Raw genomic sequence first — 22,392 nt, 5'->3', positions numbered from 1 at the left:
AAAAAAATCCTCTTTCATCAGGACAATGCCCGTGTTCACACATGTTTACGATCAATGGCTAAAATTGAAGAATTGAAGTTCGAATTGGTCGACCACCCACCGTATTCGCCAGTGACTTTTTCCTTTTCCCAAACTTAAAAAAATGGCTAAGTGGACAACGTTTTTTTTCAAATGAAGAAGTCATCGATCGGACAAATGCTTATTTTGAGGACCTTCCGAAAACTTATTTTTCTGACGGTTTAAAAAAAACTGAGAAACGTCTAACCAAGTGTATTGAGCTCCAAGGAGATTATGTTGAGAAATAAAAAAAAATACAAAAATAAAGACTGATTTAATGCTTTTTTCTAAGGAATTATTGACCCACCCTTGTATTATGAGAGGTAGCGGTAAGCTGTATTTGTTAAAATTTAAAAAAAAAAAAATTGGATGGAAAACACAATATATCATACATTTTTCTGCTTTAATTTTTAGCGATCAAGACCGGTTCCGTCCATGGACGGACATTGTCAACTGATATCAAGAAATACAAAATTACAGCTATTTATAGTAACAAAATTGGTAAAATTAAAAATAAAGAAGATATTATATTAACAGTAATCCATCTATAAAATTTGCAGAATAATTACATCAGAACTGTCAGATAGCTGTCACCTTGTTCACTTTCAAACTATTCTTGAGGAAGCTGACAATATGCCTAATGACAGTGGGTACGGTGTAAACAATGGCAGGCACACGTATTTGTTTTTATCTAATGTGATTGAAGGTAACCACACTTGACTCTTGACCACTACTGTAACACCAGTCAATTTATGACAGGACTCAGTGGATTCACTGCTAAGCTCTATCTATAGGCTTGGACCTGTTACCCGACCAACATTATCCATGTGGAAAAGTAATACAGGATGCAAACCACATCCTCTGGGAATCTACAGAAATGGAAGAGATGCTCAAATCAATACAACCAGTTGTTGGGCTCGTTAGGCCTAACAGCTGGTCGCCACAAAGGCTAATTATATTGCATTAAAAAAAAATTGTCATTTTACTGTGGATGTGAAAATCTGTCATATAGTAAGTATGTCAGTTTTGATTGGCTTTGAAAAATATTTTTGTCAGTTCTCTCTGCTTCTCTCTCTCATAGGCATATATTTTAATGAAGGAAATTTAAACTCAGCCAAAGTATGTTTGTGGATGTGGTGACCTCGGTCTTGGGTAACTACTCCTGATACATTCTGTAACGTAGGGCCTCATGGTATGTTTGGGGATGTTTTGTGGTCCAAAGAGATTGAAGACCGTCCAATCTCTTTCGGTAGGTTGTACTAAATCACCGCCATCTAAGTCGGCAATGACTAAATATATTGAATGCCAATAGAATCTAAAATGGATTTTGATGAATTCAGTTATTTTGGATCAAAAAATAATATTAGTTGTTTTTTGGGTCTCAGTATTGTATCAGCTTAGGCCGCTTAGGACCTCAAAGCAAATACGATTATGACTTATATTTTCATTAATAATTAGTATCGATTTTTTCCAACATAAAAAAATACTGATTATTGATACATTTACGATGATTATAAACATTTTGAACAAAAAAGTCAACTCAAATGTTTAAAATAAACTTTAATATGAGATTTTAAATTTTATTCGCATTATTTTTGATCATTCATAACCAATCTTTATCATCGTCACAAGTATATTAGTCTATGGTCACAACTATTTTCAGATGCGAGTTGACCATATTATGGCAACTTCATCATCATTTTGTTTATCTCTTTCTGGTATACGCACATAAGTGATATTAGAGAAAGACAGATAATCATTTGTAAATTTTTTGAAGTGTCACATGGTGGTCAAATATTGGTGGCTGTGTTTGAATTGCCGCAGCTCGCAGCTCATTCTATTCTCTAGTAAACTATTTTTAGCACCGGGTTCATTACTTTCAAAATCACGTTTTAATGAACGTATTTTGCACTCCCGGTTATTTTGTTCATTACATCTAATTTCAAATAATCCAACCTCGTTGACACGAAAGGTCATGTTTACTTCGGTCCATAATACTACAATATAGTTTTTCATTAGATATTTAATTCATAAAAATGTCAGGAGATGTGCAACCAAGGAAACGTAAAGATAAAAGACGTAAAAAAGGTATGGAGAAATTTATTTTCTTTTCAGACCCTCATTCTTTCTGATTTTTATTTAACCCATCCTCAAAGGACCATAGTATGTAGAAATTGTGTAATACGCTCAAATTCTTGTTTACCGTGTATTCATAATAATCATAAATCATCGGATTACTTATTTTCACGTTACTTTCATCGAATAATTTTCGGGACACGCTCATGTAGCTTCTCCCGCTTTTGGCACTCTATCTGAGTTATAAATAGATACCTCATTTTAAAAGCACGTTAACACCGTGTTGTTTTAGAAATAAATTATAGCTGATTTAGTCGAATTTTTTTATTTTCAAATTTATTTATTTTACCTTGTATTGTAGTATTTAATATAAGAATCACAATATTCAAATTCCTATTTCATTATTTCACATTTTCAATAGACTGTGTTTCTTTAGAAGTTGTGCACCTTTACCAGAATTATTGTGTATTCCAATTTCTAACTATTTTTGACATAAAATAAATACCTACTTACTATCTTAACTTCCATAGATGTAGTCTTTTTCATACTTCAATAATAAGTGTTCGCAAACGATAGTAATGTTATGTGTCAACTATTAAATAAACTTAATTCATTGTGTTTAGTATATAGTAAAAAAAAAACAATTTAATCATAATATTATGTCCACTGCATAAATTATTGAAAACCGCATCATTGAAAACAACCTTATCTTTGTAGACACCCTAGGTAGGTACATAATATATGAAAGTGAAGCTAAAAAGACTATTAAGGCTAATAATTACATTGGCTACAAGTCATTTGCATTCATTGCAGATTCATTTGTAGCAAACTCATAATATTATTGCCCGTATCTGTCAATTTCAGAATCACTCAAACGGTTCGCACACAGATCACTGAGGTCATAACTGCAAAAAACCCAAAAATGACTTATGAATGCAGTTCGTTAGAAAAAAAAATCTATTTTTTAATGCTATATGGCAGCGGTTCCCAACCTGTGGTACGCGAGTGGATAGTTGGTGGTACTACGCGAAAAATAATCAGTAATGGCGGACATAAAAAGTAAAAAAAAATCAGTCATAAAAATAACATTTAAACTATTGTATTTTTTCTATACTTAATTCATAATTTTAATTAATAATATACAGTACAGTTGTTAATATGTACAGTCGATGATCGAAAACCCAACAATCAATGTCGTATTTTTGGAGTGCACTTTTAAATTTAGCACGTTAGCTATCAGTAACTTGAGATGTCGCCGTCACTGTTATGATGGCGCTGTACTCCATTCACTTGAGCGCGCGGCTTACAAGTGAAAGTATGAATTCTCTCGTTTTCATCAGAAGAATTTTTACATTTACCGTGTTTAATTAATTTTATATACATATATTCTCTATGAATATCGGTAATTTTTGGCGCATTTAATTTTTTTTATACAAATAATTTAATTTAATTCTATGTAATTTTTTTTTAATAGTTTTAACATTAGTTGTTAAAAAACAACTTCTTTAAATGTCCTGGTTTTGAATTTCGACAAGAAATGAGCTTCGGCACCTTTTATTAAAAAAAAAACATTGTGATATGTAAAGTTCAAATGTCTCATTTTTATCAGAAAAAATAGAACCTTTGGTATTTTTTTTTAAACTTAAATAAATTGAGTTCTGGGAAATATAGTCACCCTATAAAATTTATAATGCAAATAGAATAACAAATTTCTCGAAATACAATCATTTTTACGAAGTATGTACTACCAAGTGGTACGCGAGCCAAAAAAGGTTGGGAAACGCTGCTATATGGCATTAACTGCTACTTGGAAGCAGTGGCCTATTACACAATTGTGTCCATGATTATTTTATATTTAAAATTTTAATTTAGAGCTACATATTATATAGAGGCATTATCTTACATGAGGCCCTTTTGCCTAAAAAATATTTCATCTTTGGTATAATTATATATTTTATTTATATTTTTCCGTATTTTTCAGCAGTCTACTGCAATTAATTAAATTGTAGTTAATTATTTAACTTTCAAACTCGAATTACTCAAGATTATGTAATATGCAGTTATGACCATATAGATCTCAGTGTGCGAGTTGATTCCATAGATTATTAAATGTGCAGATTTTGCCAAGATGAACTCTTCGATTTGAATTTGTTATGGATTGATACTATTGTATTAATTGTCTACATATGTAATTATATTGACCATTTTAAACACGAGACATGTTCAATATGTACCGAAACCAAAATATTCACAATGCAAATGTAACTATAACTGTGAACAACCCATGAAAAGACTGCAAATTATTATATATGATATACATTAAATATTTTGTGTAATTCTTTAGTTCGAAGCAGGTTTGACAGTGGGTCTATTGTTTGGGCACCGCATCAGTTGAAGTATGGTCTTATGGTCGAGAGGGTTCAGAAGAAATTCTTGAGACTCCTTTACTTGAGATTGTATGGATACTATCCGTGGCTTTATCCAACTGACTTTCTCTTAGGTATGCTTACATACTGCAGTCTGCAATTTAGAAGAGATCTTTATTTAGCTATGTATTTTTTTCGACTTATACTTACGAGGTATAAATGAGAACTCTGCCATTCTGGGTAGTGTTGACATGTGTGTCCCTGATAACTATCTTAGCAATAGGGAGCATCAGTTGTTTATTTTCCCACGGTGCAGAACCAACCTGCCACTGGTAATGCCAATTGGGAGGGCGATAACTATGTTCAACCAAATTGCTTTGGGTGTTGATATATTCCACTTGCATGAGGTGAGTTTAGGTGAACGCTATTTTATAAATTCTTAAAATAGGGTCTCCTTAGCAAACTCGGTGTACTTCTTTGTAATTTCTATAATATGTATAACTGTATTTTCACTTTTTATATTTTCATTTTTATCCCTTTTATTACTTTTATTTTTCTTTCTTCTTTATAATAATGTTTCATGTCATGTTGTGGATGTGTTAAACTTATAATTTGCAATGTCCACAATATGTAAAAAATAAATAAATTGAAATAGAAATTAAATTGAAATATGTATACCTAGATAAGTAGGCAATTAAATATAAAAAAATAGTTTACAATATTTTGATGAACAATCACAAAATCGCATAACATGTCATATCTACAAAATGACGAAATATTGAAGATGCTGCCAAATACAGCTCCGCTTTATTTCAATGTGCCAATGTATAGAATATTATTTTACTGTCCATTTAGCCACTCTATAAATTTTGCAGAATTGATGTAATATTTAAAGTTCATAAGACTCGCTCTTATAGCCAAACCATTTTTGAAATAGGATATCATACTTTATTAAAATCTTAATATGTTAATATCATTCGACGATTAGAAGAAATTATGGATGTATGGAGTGAATGTAGACATTTCTCTCTCTAAAGTAGTGGTTGATTACAATTATTAGGGTTTGCGATACCGGTATTTCAAAACCGGTAGATATTCAATTATTTATCGATACCGAAATCTTCTTCCATGGCGCTACATCCCGGGGTGGGATTTGGCCTCCTCCACAACCGCTCTCCACTCACTCCGGTCTCTCGCCACACTTCTCCAGTTACCGGGTCTTCCTATATGAAGCCAGTCCACTTCTACGGCGTCAGCCCATCTCCTTCTTGGACGGCCTCTGGGTCTCTTCCGTTGGGGTAGCCACTTCGTCATGATCCTTGGCGCTCTAACTTCAGGCATTCTCTCCACATGTCCCGCCCATCGTAGTCTTTGGGACTTACAGTATCTTATGATTGCCTGCTGTTCAATCAGCTCTTCCAACTCGTGGTTCATTTTTATTCTGTGGTTCCCACGTGGGTCCAAAAGATTTTGCGGAGTATTTTGCGCTTGAAGACAGCTAATTTGTTTTCCTCGTTTTGAGTTAAGCACCAAGTCTCACAGCCATAAGTGACCACTGGCCATATAATTGTTTTATAAATTAGAAGTTTACTTCTTCGGCCTAGAATTTTCGACCCCACCAGTCGCTTGCAGGCATGTCAGCATTTATTCCCGGAGATAAGGAGGATTTTTATCTCCTCTGCTGTCTTATTTTGGGTATTTAGGCTGGATCCGAGATACGTGAACTTGTCCACCCCTTCATATGCATGCTGTCCTATGTCTATCGATACCAAAATACCGGTTTCAAAAATTCAAAATACCAGTATTTTCGGTATTAAGACAGCATTTATGTTTTTCGAAAATGAATTTAATGTTATTTTTTCATTACTATGTACCTACTACTATATTGATATTGAATTTAGTGTATAAGATTAATGTTGCCAAAACGCAAATATAGTGACTGAAACTAAATAATAATAAAACAAAATCGCTCAAATATACTTATAGAATTAAAATATTTCAAAAAAGAAAACATATTCTATAACTATTGATCCAACGGCGATAGTACACCCAGTGTTGAATTTGAGAGTGATTTTCCTGTACCCGGACGTATAGTATTTGTAAAAATTAGCAGTGTTAAAATATTATGATCTATACATAATTATTAATGATCAACATAATAAATGTAGGTAGGTACTTTGGGTTGCTATAAATTATTGATAGGTACTACTTTCTTTTTCTATAATATGTTTTGATGAATACCGGTATTCAATAAGAAATACCGAAATATCAGTATTGAAATATTCATTCGTTATTGCAATCCCTAATTACAATGAATGTGTGATGGCCCTCACATTCTATTGCGTAACTCGCTCCGCTCTCGAACTCGTTCGCTCCCGGTGAGGTCACAATATATAATTTATGCGATTTTCTCAAAGCCTAGATCAGGGATGGCGAACCTATGGCACGAGTGCCACCAGTGGCACACGAGATGATTTTGCATGGCACGCGAATGTTTCATTATGAAGAGAAAAGAAATATTACTGTTTTATATATTATATTTAAAAAGAATCTTTGTTATAAAAAAGTTTTACAACTAAATATATAAGTACTTACTTATAATGTTAAAAAATAATGACGATATAGCCATGCGTATTTTCTTCAGTTTTTCATAATATTTTTAGGTACCAATCGATGCGCAAACGGAAACGATGAATGATGCATAAATAATGACAAATCGCATTGTATAAAAATTACAGGCAAATCATTACGTTTAATGTAATCATACGATTGCATAGGTGGGTCCTTAGGACCGGAATTAAGCATAAAAATATACAGTCAACAAACCTTATGAAATTAATTATCGGCAGTCATTCAAATACAATAACAGCTTGTTATTTTACCTCAAACATATTCTCTAAAAATGGAAAACCGCTCAGTGCTGGAGTGGTTTAAATGCTTCCACGATCACTTTGAGTAATTTGAAAACAGGGGAAAAAAATTCTATGAATAAAAAATATGCTTCGGAAATACGGTGAAAGATAGAATAGCAATAACTCAATTGTAATTATTTTTAAACCTTTTTAATAGAATTATTAACTATTTTTTTTTATAAAACTTAAAAAAAAAATTTTCACCATAAAAAAACTGCTTGGTACGTCGGACAGTTGAAAAATATTATTTGGGAAATATTGGCACGCGTACCTAAAAAGGTTCGCCATCCCTGGCCTAGGCGTTTGTGATTATTTCACTTCTATTACTACACTACTATCATTGGGTCTCATGACTTGTTGTAGTGCTAAAAAGAATATAGGTATAAGTAATAAAATTTGTACGTATGAGTCAGCCATATCCGCCATAGCCGTATGAAATAGATGGCCGTATAGTATTGATAAAATTCATGTAAAAATTCACCGGAATACAGCGGAAAGACAGAAGAAAGTAGTTACTTTAAATAAAAAAAGTTGAATTAAAAATACATAATATAAAGATATTTATTCTGGTAGGTGCTCATAAGTATCAAGTCGTACTTACTATTAAATTTCTGATTATTGTTAGATATTTGATTCCATCAATATCAAATTAATCTTATTGAATCTAATAAAATCTGAACATATTACTATCTGCAGTACTCCACGAACGTGTTATTTTTTTATGCCAATGCTATACAACCATATCGACGGTGATCTGACAATAGTATCTATCTGACATATAGTCAATTTTTCAGAGGGTACAAAAAACTGTTTTTGTCTGTATCAGTATTATTTTTATTTTTTAAGTGAAATGATTTAATATTAGTAAGTACAAAAACAGCGATTTAAAGAAGATGTATGGAATTGTAATGTCATATAATAAAAGAAATCAAGCAGATAGATAATATTTCTTTTTAGTTTATTATCAGATAGACACTATTTTCTGCGTTAAATTTGAGCACTTTAGGATTTTTTTCGTAGAACAATAATATTTCCATTCGATCCGTCACCAAATTTTGTACAAAATACACCAATAACCCAGAATTCGCCAAAACTGCAGATAGATATAATTGTCAGATCAACGACGATATCTTATCAGCAAGACAACTCACAGTGAACTGTGCTTCAGTATAATATGATACGTACAATTATTGAGATGCTTTTATTATCTACGCAAGACATTGTTATAAATATGTCTGAGACTACCGTATATTTAGTATATATTTAATTATCCACGGTGGCCGCGCGGCATAAGCGTTGGACTATAAAGCCGTGGGTCCCAGGTTCGAATCCTGGGTCTGGCAAGTACACATATTGTTTTTCAATTTGTGTGTGTCAGGGTATGGACCTAATAGGTTGAGCAAGTGGCTGACATCCATTTCTCATAAAAAAACAAAATCTGTCAATACAAACCTCCACTCTGTGGAGGCCCATATGATCCTATCTGGATCGGACATGGTCGAAAAAAGAAAAAAAAAATGGAGAATACTTTTTTTTTGTCACAGAAGATGCTAAATAAATCTCACCCAACCTATTAAAAAGTTTTTACTGTGAAAACACAAGAGTTTTCATTGACTATTATGAGTAACAATGATATAAATGAATATTTTTGTTTACTTTAGCGGCCTCGTTAAACATACACACTAATTGCATCTGACTGTCATATTAAAGATAAGAATCTTTATATCAGTATTAGATGTATAAAGTAAACTCAGAATGACTGAATACACGAGTAGCACATAATAAAAAAGAATGACTATTTAATTAGTAAAGCATGATTTTATTTTATATGCTCCACTTTTTAGGGAGAAATAGTTTTTTCAATTCACCAGGTTGCTTGTTCAACCATACATCGATGATTTTTTTTATATATCGAAACACAAATATTCTATTTTTATTAATCGATTTAAAATATTATAACAATTTAATGTATAAAATGCAGAAATGAATCCGTGGTCGCACGCAAAACTGCTCGCGGGCTCCGCAGGGTTGGGAGTCCCTGCAATAGCCTATTCATATTATAATGGGTCGATGTTACCGAGCACATACTTAAATTTGGGTTATATAATAAATTACATTGTATTAATCTCAAACAGATGCGTCAAGCAGCGAACGATCAAAAGCCGAAGCTGAGTTTATCGCCCGTAAATTGAGTGTCGCAGGTATTTTTACCCGACAAATAAACCACTTTTGTATGAACCCTAGATTGCCATTGGACTTTCATATTTATTGCCTGTCGATCCTATTTTTTTTAGAATCCATGAACTATTTTTTTATGTCTTCATTCAGTTTGTAATCCCATACATGTTTGTTCTGAATGAGTTGACTGATGTTTTATTTTTCCTGACCTCCTCATAATGTTATCAATACCTCTTTATATGAGGGAACCCTATTGTTGGATTTACCATTGTTATGTTGTGGACTGCTGTACCATATAAAAATTCCATTATTTCCTATTTTTGATTCCCTTAAATATCGAAACTATCTATTGTTAATATCCCCATTCAAATGAAATATTTTTTTATTCAGATGATTCAGATGAAGGGCCCAGCATTCCAGCCAAACCGAGTGCCCCCCAGGCGTCTCACACGTCTCATTCATCTCACACGTCTCATTCATCTCACACGTCTCATTCATCTCACGGGTCACATACCGCTTCACAGCTGGGTGAAGGGGATTCGATAATCCATGTTCACCATGAAGGGGGGACAGGAGGCCATTGGTGCGCCAAACTTATCTTCTTCGTTCTTCTCGGTGTTCTGGTTGGATTGATAGGACTAATTATATTGGAAAATAGAGGACTGACAGATTGTGAGTAATTCCATTGATTAAACTATTTAATTATGACATTTGAAGTAGTTCTCCAAATCCTATTATAAATTTATAGTAGATAATATTATAATTTTTTTTAAAACATTGCAAAATATGGAACTGAACGAATTAAAATTTGATATACCATTTATTTCAGTGGATACTCCTGTGGCAGAATCTCGCTATGCACAAGTTTTTGATGGTTGGGTGGATGAGGGGCCTGCGCACGACGACCACCACGATGAACACACGTTGGAATTGAAACATGGTGTAAGTCAATCGGTTCTTTTCTGATATCGTTTTAACAATTTGTCTTCCATTCGATTATGGAATCATTCTATCGCTTTTTTTCTGTGATCCTAAATTGAACAATTTAGCAGGTATGCCATCTTTGATATTAGGAGTCATCATTATGTCACGATTTTTTGAATCCTCCACTTCCTATTGTCATTACAAAATCTTATACGCCCCTGTCTAAATTATGTAAAATTTTTGAATTCCATTTGTTAAAAAATAAATTCGTAAAACATGATCGATGTCATATTGTATAATTAGTCACAAAATATTTTATTCTCAGAAAAAATGAGTTAGGTAGTTGGTTTTGTGACATCACATTTTCTACGACCTCCCCTACCATCATCGTCACAAATCATCACATTATATCAGACCCAATAGTGTTGCCAACTGTTCATGAAAATATGCCAAACAGTGTTAAAAACAATAAAATGATACATTTTCTCAAAATAATTTACGTGTCTCTAGGTACTTAATTGGCATTTGAAAAAAAAAATCATAAGAACTAAAAACATCCCATAATTTTTTTAAATTCAATTTAGAATGAGGGTCAAGAACTTTTTTTTTCTACCTCTCAGCTGAAAAAATTTTTTCACTGGCGAAATTCTGTTCAAATTGAAAGTTGAGGGTTTTTTTCTTACCTCTCTCGGCTGGAAAGCTTTTTTTATGTCAGGTGTGCATTCAGAGTCATGGTCAAGAAAAAATTCGGGTAAGTTTAATGTGCAAATAATAAATTAACAAAATTCTAGTGTTGTTTCAGCACATTTAAAGCTGTTAACAGTAGAAACAGTAGAAAAAATGCCATAATATTTTAAATGGGTTTTTTTGCAAGCTAGATGGGTATAGAAAAACGCTAAGTTGGCAACGCTGCCCCCACCTCCCATTAGGATGTGCTGTCATATTTAGATGAGCCCTTAAGATAAATCGAATCAACCTGGAACATAATATTGTTCTAACCGATTATTGCATCTCTTAAAATTAGCAAGACAAATAAAAGTACCTTAGTGTGTAATTTGAAAGTCACATTCTTATCATTGATGTGATATATTCTCAATTTGATGAAATGTGTCAGGATGATGATCATGATGATGATGATGATGACGATCATGATGATCACGATGACCATGATGACGACGATGAAGAGATCGAGGACATAGAGCATGAACACCATGACGATGAAGAAGAGGATGATGACGCTATCGAGAGTGATGAAGCCGACGAGCAAGATGATAAACACCACGAAGAAGATCACGATGATGATGATGAAGATAATGAACATGATGATGATGATGATGATCATGATGACAATGAAGATGATGATGCTCAACAAGATGACAATGACGATGATGACAGCGGAGAAAATGACAATGAACAAGATGTGGAAGACCACTATAATGAAATTGACTATGACGGTGAGGGAGATAATGATGACGGATATTTAAATCCCACTCATGATGATGATGATGACGATGATGATGATGACATCAATGACGATGATGATGACTACTTGAACGCTTCGCCTGAAAAAACTAATGCCGACAATGATGGCGATGACGATGATGATAATGATGATGATGATGATGATGATGATGATGATGATGATGATAACAATGTAGACAGCCAAGAAAACAATTCCAACATAAATAACAGTGAAGAAGATGACAAAGATGAGCCATTTGAGGAGGTTTGATATTGCTTTTGAGTGAAAAGTTTGCGTGACCATTAGTTTTTTTTCATGGGTTTTGTGTGATTTTTTAACATTTATCTTCCACTACTTGACATAATAATTTTATCGGCATTTGTGCGTTACCTTTAAAAAAACTGTTGAAGAAAATCTCTATATGGACAGAGCGGCATCTAAATATATTCACATGAAGGTGTTTAAAAGGGTAACTAAGACTAATGATTAAATTAGGTGTAAGTCATTTTGCATTGCAGATTCATTTATAGTGTTCGTGAACATCTGTCAAAAACCACAAGTGTTTAAATATAATTTTAGATTCAATCACAGTTACTAAAAACTATGAACAACAGCTGTATGTATGTACCTATATTATACATACAAAATAAGTAAATGTTGAAACTGGCTGCCATGTTTTAACGTGCCAAGGTATGGAATGTTCTTTTTTATCATTACCATTGTGGTATTGCTATCAAGTATTATAATAGAAATAGTTTTTATTATATAACATGACACTCTTTACATTTTTTTTCTATAAACCATATTCGATCCTAAAGAGTGGAAGTTGTATTTTTGTTTTACGAGAAATGAATGTTAGCCACCTGCTCAAACCTATTAGGTCCATACTCTGACTCCTAAACACACATTGAAAAACAATATGCGTATTGATCAGATCCATGATTCTAACGTGGGACTCACGACAACATAAACCTACGCGTTAGCCGCTCGACCACAGTTATAGTAAGAGCTCTTGATTTGAGTGTAGGCAATTGTTCAAAATACTGATTCAATTATGTATCTACTTAATCGTTGGGTTGTTTTATTGATTACTTTATAATATTATGAAACAGTATCTCAATGAAATTTTCACCTTTCACTTTACATAGAGTTGAAACTGAATTATTAATTATGCAAAGTGTAATATTTTAGGAACAATAATGATATTACTTATATGGCTTTTTTTGTTTGTTTGCTAATCATTTTAACTAACTAAATATTGAGTTTACCAGATACGTAGTGACCAATAACATGTGTGAAATTTACACCATTTGGCTAAATAAGTGTTAAATTGAACTTTCATTTACGTGATAGAACACCATTATATTGGCTTTGTAAGAAAGTTTGTAGAATTAACATTAAAACAAGTCTGATTTAAACGAACTTATTTTCCTATAAATATTTTTTGTATTATCATAGTAAAATTTCTTGCATATTTAATTAAACCAATATATATAAAAATTTAATATATTATGCATGTACATATAAAAATGTGGATACTTTAACTCGATCAGTACTAAAAACTCGACTCTAATATGATACCATTACGAGTTAAATGTATACTTTCAAATGCTATCAAAAGCTATCGAATGAAATTGATCTCTTTCCTGTATTTATGTTTTGTACTATGATTATGGTGTGTAACTGTTGAACTATTTGTAGGTGGACTCGGTAGAAGAAGAAGTGATCGATAATCATGCCGGAGAGGAAGAGCATTTGGCTGCAAAGCGAGCTGAGCAGCTCGCTCAAGAACAAGAACAGGAAACCACCGGAAGTGAGTAACAAAGAAGCTATACCTGAATTTTTATTTTAAATTCATTTTAGTTTTATCGGTACTAGAAGCTATGAGTCATTTTAAAGCTAATGCTCCTATTTTAAAAGAGAGGTTGTGATCATTTTAAAATACTTGAAGCTACCTAATAAATTTATATATAAATTTAAACAAATATGTATATTTTTCTCTGAATCTACAAATGGATACTAATAAGAATATTTCACTGCTTTATCAAAAAATATCTCAATTATAGTATTATTATCACTGTGGACAGAGCACAATGATAATTTCATGTTTATAGCATATTTTCAGAACTCTTATCGTATCTGTATTTTAATTGAAATGTTCAAAAGGTTTTACTATCTAACAAATTTTATTCGAGTCTGTTTCACATCCGACGATATTGAAATAATGAACGATGGGCATATGAAAATTTATCTGTATAAGGTTCACTAATAAAACCTTTCATAACTTTTGTATATTTATAAATTTAACCTTATGTGATTACATATTACTTAATCGTCCTAGAATAAGAAATCTTTTTTATCCGTTGCATTGTATTCAAATTTTACAAATCGTCTTGTAAAAGTATGAAACTTAGGTCACGAGCTATCCTTAAAATACCGCGATACTGATATCCACTCGCAAAGTGTTATTTGTTATGCAATGTTTGAACAGTAAGAACGGTAAAATATGTTACAGTGGGAATGAGACTCGCCGTAGGGTTGGCGCTAATGACGGTAGCGTACTGCGTGCTAGCGAGAAAGTTGCGCAACGGTCGGTACCGCACTTTTGCACGAACGGCCAATTTTATTTATGCATGCTTTAGATGTTTTTGCGCATACCGAGTTCATATCAGTTCATTAGCAGAATAAAAACATTTACATGATTACCACGCTGTTGAAATATTAACCAAAAATCGTGTTGATAAATTTTGTAATTTGTTTTTGTACAATCATACTAAATTTAGTACATCATTCTCCACTGCTCGTGGCCTAACTAACATACTTACGAATTTCAAACTAATTGTAATCGCTTTGATTTTAAACACTGTTTTTATTTATTTTATGTGATCAATGTTATTCTGAATATTATATAGTTCCAAAAACTTGTTGTTTCTGTTAAATTTAATCCTTCTTCTTATTATGCTTCCTTAACAATTATTTTAACACCATTTGTATTTTTCAATAATAATGTGTGCTAACACTTTAGTATTGAGTATGTACTTTCTTTTATTTTTTTTTTATTTTTTTTTGTATTTATGAGATAACTGTTATAGACACCATTGGTAAGTGTTTTTATTTTTTTATATCTACTATTTATCTGTTAATTTTACTCTTAAAAAAATATCCACAATATGCAAAAGATATCACTAGTTACATACAAATAATATATTGTATTGCTCATAATATATAGAAAGTGATGCGAATAGTTGTCATTTTATGAAGCGCTTAATAAATTTTTATGCCATAGTTTCTGAAGATGGTGAAGACGAATCGGGAGATTTAAGTCGGAGGATGACCCTCGTTGATGACGAAAATGCCGACGGTGAGATTGCAATATTAATGTTTGTCATTATTAGAGAAAATATGATTCATTATTTGAACATTTTCCGTTCTCTTTTATAGACATCATGGATGAGGCTGAACAGGAAATCGAAGAAAAGATCTCAAATTTAAGGAACCCAATTTCAAATTTGAAAAGCGAACCTCCGCAATCCATATTCAGCAGACCCAAGCAGATCATTCATCGTTATGAAGATGTTAGTTATCATTTTTATTGTAAAGCAGTATTAGAAGTTGTCATAATTAGATTTATCAACGTTTGATCATATCAATAAGTTTAATCGAATATATAAATATATGCATAGGACATAATCAAATGAATTTCTTTTTTATTATTTTAGTCTGACGATGAAGAGGTAGAAATTATCCAGCCGGTGAAAAAATCTTTTTCGCAAGTCAATCAACCGCCTGTCGTTGACGATGACGATCTCCTAGACGAGCCTCACCGAGGGCAAGAAGAAGAAGAAGAGGAAGAATATGACGATGAAGACGTCGAAGAGATCAATCGGGAAGAAGTGAAAGACGCAGAGACTAAACAGACAGAGCAGTCCCGAGTGACACAGCCGGCAGGAGACAAGGGCGTGGGCAATGAATATGATGATGAGCCGTACGAAGAAGACTTGGAAGAAGAAGCGGAGGACGAAGAACTGCTGGACGAAGAGGAACAGGAAGAGGAGGAAGAAGATATTTCTGAAGAAATTGACGATAGCGATCTCATGAAGAAATTGGAAGCCAAGTACGGCAAGCTGCTCGATAATGAGGATGATGCGGAAGGGCACAGTGATGATGACAAACCTACGATGCCTTCCAGAAAACGTACCGCTATAATTTCGCTAATTTTTGTGACAATTTTCATATGCCCGCTTCATTATTATTCTTTTTTATAAAACTTCTCATGTCACCCGTCGAATCAATCGACCGTTAGATTCTTTCAGAAATAATACACACCTCTCTCTCTATAAATTAACTTTTTATCATTGTTACGAATACGGTTAGCAATTAATTTGAGACAAGTACAGAAGTGCTGATGGAATGTTCGATATCATTTTCAGGAGGTAAACCAACTGGCGGAAACGCATTGGAGGATGATTCAGAGTCGGACGATTGGGCCAGCGAGCCGGATGACCGGTGGAAAGAGCAGTTAGATTTAGCGCAAGCCGAAATGGATGAGGTGAGGAATGACTATGCCCGATAACGTGTTATAAAAAACTACATCATTTTAGGCACTGTTTTTATATTTTTATTATAGATTTTATATTATATTCATTAATTTCTTTCCATATTATGTTTTGTTATATTATGATTGATTGTTTTTGTAATTATTTACTACATTTGTGATTTCTATTTTATTTTTTTGACAGGGCCTCTTCGATTAACCCCTCGACCATTATTAATCATTAAACACTTAGATTAAGTCTTCACCAATTTTATAAAATTCGCTTAACTGATAAGTTTTCCATTTCCCGCTGCGTATACTAGTTTGTAAATAAGTTTTAACCAATAAATGCCATTAGTTACTTATTCGCTTTGTACCTAGAAGAACATTGTAATTAACTCTTTAATAATTTTTATTAATTTTATACTTCATCTTTGAATGATTTTTTTTTATTCATTAGCATATGAGTTCTTTTCTTGTGAACATTATGTAATATTTTTGCACCCACAAAATCCCATGTTGTTCAGAGAGAAAATTATTCATCTGAATAATGATATTTTTACTATCATGAATTTTTACCTTCTTTATCTCAAGAGATATACCTAAATACACATTTTATCACGTTATCGTGTTGCCCTAAGCTTGCATGAAACTGTAAATTTAGTAATAGATTCAAACTGAGTGTTGAAAATGTCGAAATTGTCATAATATATTTCAATGATAATTTGTGTGCAACCTATTTTAAAAATAGTATAAGAGCGACTTAATTATAATATAATTATTGCATTTGTTTTTGTGTGTTTTTTTAACAACGTAACATAGTGTTTTTGCGATTGCTCCTTTCCGGATCCTCAAGGGACGAGTGGAAGAGGCTTTCAGACTTTTCACCGCGCTGAGTTTGACTGATCCGGTGTGCCCGCTCGCCAAAGTGGGCCGCGCTCGGACCCTTGACTCCTTGGCCGAAATCAAGAAAAGCAACGGGCTCCTGCAATCAGCGATCGCCGCTTACAAAGAAATTCTAAATATGAAAATTAAGTCTGACTTATTTCGTTCCGTTGCCAATAGAACTATCAGCTTGATTAGATTTAGAGGTATGCATAAAAATTTATAATACATATTTTTATTGGTCACCTAGTTAATATATATGTAATTGTTTGCTTATATATCTCTGCTCTCCTGTTTAGGAAGACATCTTGAAGCTGTTCCCATTCACGCAATGTTAATAGAGAAATATCCTTCAAACCCGACTTACAGAAATCAACTAGCTATCACATATCTGATGGTCAATAAGTAGGTAGTAAAATTTTGTTTTAGGAATACCTGACATTTTTTTTTTTTAAATTAAAGTAATATTTTAAGAATATCCGTCGAATGAGATTATTTACATATTAAAATTGTAGTTGAGTTAAATGTTGATTAAAAAGAAAATTTTATTTTCACTTTCAGGGTAGTTTTATCACGAAACGTCCTTCTGGAGACTTTAAAATTATGGCCCCATGACGGGGTCGCTTTGGTACACTACGGCTTTATTTTAAAAACGGTTGATAACAACTTAGCTGAAGCCGTCACTTACATGCAGAAAGGAATCGATTCCAGAGCTGACGGGACTCTCGAAGGAAGATTTCTATTTCACCTCGGAGATGCGTACGCTCGTCTCGGCCATAACGATAAAGCTCTTAAGGTTCAGTCATTATTTTATCCATATTCATACATTCAAAATTTATTTCTGTCGATGCCATCAGATGGGTGCCTATATTATATTTCAGATCTATGAAATGGGATCTTCCATCGGCGTTTTCCTATCGAGAGACCAGAGATCCCTGTACAACGTCGACCGTTTAACAGGACGTCCGTGGTGGAAACCGGAGGATACACCCTATGCGAATTTTGTCAACAAACTTGAAGCCAATTGGAAACAAATTGCTCAAGAAGCCAAACAATTACGGACAAAGTTCAAACCGGAACAGGAAAATCTAAAAGACACTGGAGATTGGTCACAGTATGAACTGTTTGTTCGAGGTGATTTCAATATTAGTTACTATATTCTATTAATGATTATGCAAAAGTTATTACATATTCAACTCTACATCAAACTAACAATACATACACACAGAATCTTTTCACAAGATTTAAGAATGTAACATTCTTTATAGAACATTTTATAATTTAAAAACACTTATGTAGGTATGAGAACAAAATACGGCGCCCGGCGGGACAGAAACCCACATCCAGTGGATTAGCCACTTGCATTCCAACTAATTATGATCAAATTAACTAGTAGTAAATACAGTGACACCCCGAGGCAAAGTACCGCCTTTAGGTAGAATTGTAATGCCGTCACCTTTCGATGTCAGCTTTTTCTAATGAAGCAACTCATGAAAAACCACCACTGCTCTCAAAAGTTGTAGTATTTTTTCTTTCATCCGCCACCCATAAACAACGCATGGCCTACCCTACCCCAACAAATTCCATTCATTTTGGCAATCGGCTTTTGTGGTTTGAGTCAAGTTACAAATAATAGGTACCTTAATTGCTCGCCAACATCATGATCTATCCAATTAATTTTATGAACTATTTTTCTTTATTCAACGAATGGTTCACAAGATGACTTGAGAATGTAACATTCTTTATTGAACATGATAATGAAGTAACTGTCGGGCGCCATATTTTTTTTCAAAGAAAAACAGACTAAGTTTAAAATTCCTAAAAATATCAATAGTCGTAGACAAGACTAGCCATGAGGCTATCTATCTCGGAGAGAACCTTTTGTGACCTGAAGTCATTCTGTTACAATGATCTCAGTGATCTTTATCTTTAATTATTTATAATTATGTATCTGTAATAAAATAACGTATTCAGTATAATTAATCTAATTTACTTTGTTCTAAATAAAGCATTTGATAATAACTAGCGTCCGGCAGTTCTGGTGTATCTGTTTTTCTCCATGGAGAACGGCTAACACGTTGACTTATAATGTCGTGGGTCCCAGACAATGTTCCCGGCAATGCACACCTACCAAAATGTGTCCGCGCACATGTTTTCATCCCCCGCATAGTCCGCACACAAAAATATTGTAGAAGAAAGTTTCCATTGCCAGATTTTAGTTTTGCTCAAATGCATGAAACCGGCACATGCACAATTCTTCGACTCATTCCTCGAACGCGAAGGTCAAGTGCGACTAACGCGAGCACGAAAGTGAAATTTTACGTCGAGTGGGATCACTATATCCGTCCCGTTCTATCGCGTGCCAAAGTATACGAAAAAAAGATAGGTACGTATTTTAGTGTTTATCAATGTGCCGGGTCCTATACATTTCTTAGTCTTTGACATGTTTCAACTTGTAAGAAACATTGTCAGTAGTTTCATAGTAGTCCTTATTGTGAAAACATGACAGTTCTTACAATATTTTTTAAACGGTAAAAGTGTTCGTGCCACTGCACTGCTCAGATGCGGTGATGATCCGCACACACAATAGAATAATTAGAGGGAACATTAGTCCCAGGATGGAATTCTGGGTCTGGCAAATACACATATTGTTTTTCAGAGAATGGAGAAATTCAGTCAAAGAATGGACCAATAGGTTGAGCAAGTGGCCCATTCCTAGTAATACAAACCCCCACCCTGTTGAAGCCCATAATGATCGGACATGGTCATGAATTTCTTTGGAAGAAATATTGGAGTAAATTCTTTAAACCTCATTTAATATTCTAGGCCCTCTATAAGCAGTACATTTTAAATATATTTCATCTTTCGATAAAATTGTTTGTCTTGTATTAAAATATTGCTTTTTTATTAAGGCTTGTACAAATGAGGTTGTGTGGGCGACTGGCTAACCCTACATGTGATTTATGTGAATCTGTGCGCACGGCCCTACTTTTTTTCCACTAATTCCAGGCAAAGAGGTAAAAGAGCAGTGTGCCAGGTGCCCCATTACCTGTGGGCTGATTCGCGCAGAGGCAGCCGCTTCTGGATGCAGACGGGGTCAAGTGAAGTTCAGCGCGATGGCTCCTTCTACTCATGTATTCGCTCACACGGGTCCTACCAATTGCCGCCTCAGGGCGCACCTGGGACTCGAAGGCACTGACAACACATTTATTAGAGTCTCACAAGAAACAAGGTATAAATTCATCCGTTTCAACTTCAACTTTTTTCTTTTAAGCTTTGTTTGGGAGTACTAAAAAGCAATTAAATTTGAAAATCAAAAGTTACTCTCAGATACATTTTCATTTAATTAAATTAAGTTTTAATTTTCATGCAGTAGAACTTTGATTATCTGGACTAATTTGGGGTGAGGTGGTCCCGATAAACGATAAATATGATGATCGGAAGTAATTTTAGATTGATGAAGATTTTTTTTAAAATTGTACTGTTTTCTTATAATCATATGAAATTTATGATCATATAAAAATTTAGATAATCGAGGTTCCACTGTAGTTATCACAAAAATTAAATGCGGTTGTTGATACCTGGTAATTTTTATTTTACAGGTCTTGGAGAAAAGGAAAAGTTTTCATATTCGATGACAGCTTTGAGCATGAAGTTTGGCATAATGGAAGTGCCTTGCGAATTGTTTTGATCGTCGACTTGTGGCATCCGGAGCTCACAATGAAGGAACGTGCCTCACTACCGGCGATATAATATCATATATCTCATTACATAATTATCATTGAATTTCAATTATCAACATGTTTACGAATCAATGTAGCATTTTTAGATTTAGGTTAATTCATTTAAATTATATAAAAGTGATCACCAGTCATATCAATTTATATTTTGATAAGTAATTTGTAAATAAACTATTTTCTATGAATATTTTTTTTTTAATTTATCGAGTTCAATGTTAATCCCTTTATAATTTTATATAGAGTATAAATGATAAATTTAGAAGGGTAGTTTGACCCAATCTAATATTTTTTTTTATGGGTACACAAAATACCTAGCAATACGAGGACATAAATTAAAAAAAAAAAATCTTTTCAAATGGACTCTACATGCCAAAATGAGTATGTATACCATACTGATGTCTGTCAGAAATAAAGTAGCTTGAGGAAAGTGAAAAAATAATACAAAATCATAGACATTGAATTGGAGTTTATTTTTAAGTACTTAGGTAGTTATATGTAAATATTTATACATAATTAAATAAAAATTGATGATTTGTACAGTTTGGTCAGTTATTAAAATTGGTATTTGGAGTCAGAAGCCATTGGCAGTTAATAATTCAAAACACGATATCATGTTATGTATTGATAATTTGATTTTCACCGTGGTGAATTTATATAGAAATATATATAAAAATAGATGAAATACAATTTTTCAAGTAGGCATTGGATTGGATAGGATAATACAGATATTTGTAAAACTTCAGACGGAGATTGAAATGTAGGAGTACAATATAATATTATATAAACTATTTCAAACTATACTAAATTAATAAAAAGTATTGTACATATTCTATAAACAGTACATGAATACAGTAGTGAATTAAGCAAATGGTAACAAAGACGAATTTTATACACTACCTACAGAGTAAACAAACGGGAAAATATAATAAATTACAAACACATCTCTAATTCGTGATAAAAAGACATAGATTAGGTTAGGTTGAATACAATTTAGGTAAGTCAGCTTTAAATCTAAAACGATAACTCAAATTCTAGAGACTAATCATTTTTTTTATATCATTTTATAAGACCATAAACAATGAATGCGTTTAATAATCATCACTAGTATTAAAAAATTGGATTCATAGATGAAAAATTAAAGCTATTTATATTATTGTAATAGAAATACTGAAATTGGACGGATCAGTTAACTAATCAAAAATGATTTTGTCACTATTTCATTCTCATACATTATAATACTACAACTGAATGTATGATG

The 22,392-nt window shown here is 33.0% G+C and overlaps 1 protein-coding gene across 3 annotated transcripts; it reads left to right on the top strand.

Annotated features, from left to right (window-relative positions):
- The first annotated feature begins 1,859 nt into the window (after positions 1-1,859).
- Asph (Aspartyl beta-hydroxylase) lies at positions 1,860-21,319 on the top strand. 3 transcript variants are annotated; one of them, XM_085947784.1, is made up of 17 exons: positions 1,860-2,145; positions 9,980-10,056; positions 10,093-10,261; positions 10,419-10,531; positions 11,628-12,239; positions 13,677-13,788; positions 14,491-14,565; positions 15,262-15,336; positions 15,417-15,550; positions 15,695-16,169; positions 16,406-16,524; positions 17,366-17,600; positions 17,694-17,799; positions 17,956-18,190; positions 18,276-18,528; positions 20,404-20,626; positions 20,997-21,319. In XM_085947784.1, the coding sequence occupies exons 1-17, from the start codon at positions 2,094-2,096 to the stop codon at positions 21,145-21,147; spliced, it is 3,216 nt and encodes a 1,071-aa protein (XP_085803910.1). In that variant the 5' UTR covers positions 1,860-2,093; the 3' UTR covers positions 21,148-21,319. The 3 variants fall into 3 exon arrangements, with proteins under 3 accessions (XP_085803910.1, XP_085803909.1, XP_085803911.1); XM_085947783.1 differs by having other exon boundaries at positions 9,980-10,261; XM_085947785.1 differs by lacking the exon at positions 11,628-12,239 and having other exon boundaries at positions 9,980-10,261.
- The last annotated feature ends 1,073 nt before the right edge of the window (positions 21,320-22,392 follow it).

The sequence above is a fragment of the Rhyacophila brunnea genome, unplaced genomic scaffold (genome assembly GCF_057557595.1).
Source record: "Rhyacophila brunnea isolate RB1 unplaced genomic scaffold, BYU_Rbru_1.0 scaffold_2, whole genome shotgun sequence".
Lineage (NCBI taxonomy): Eukaryota > Metazoa > Arthropoda > Insecta > Trichoptera > Rhyacophilidae > Rhyacophila > Rhyacophila brunnea.
Note: the sequence above shows the minus strand (reverse complement) of the source record. Positions and strands in the feature narration are given on the sequence as shown.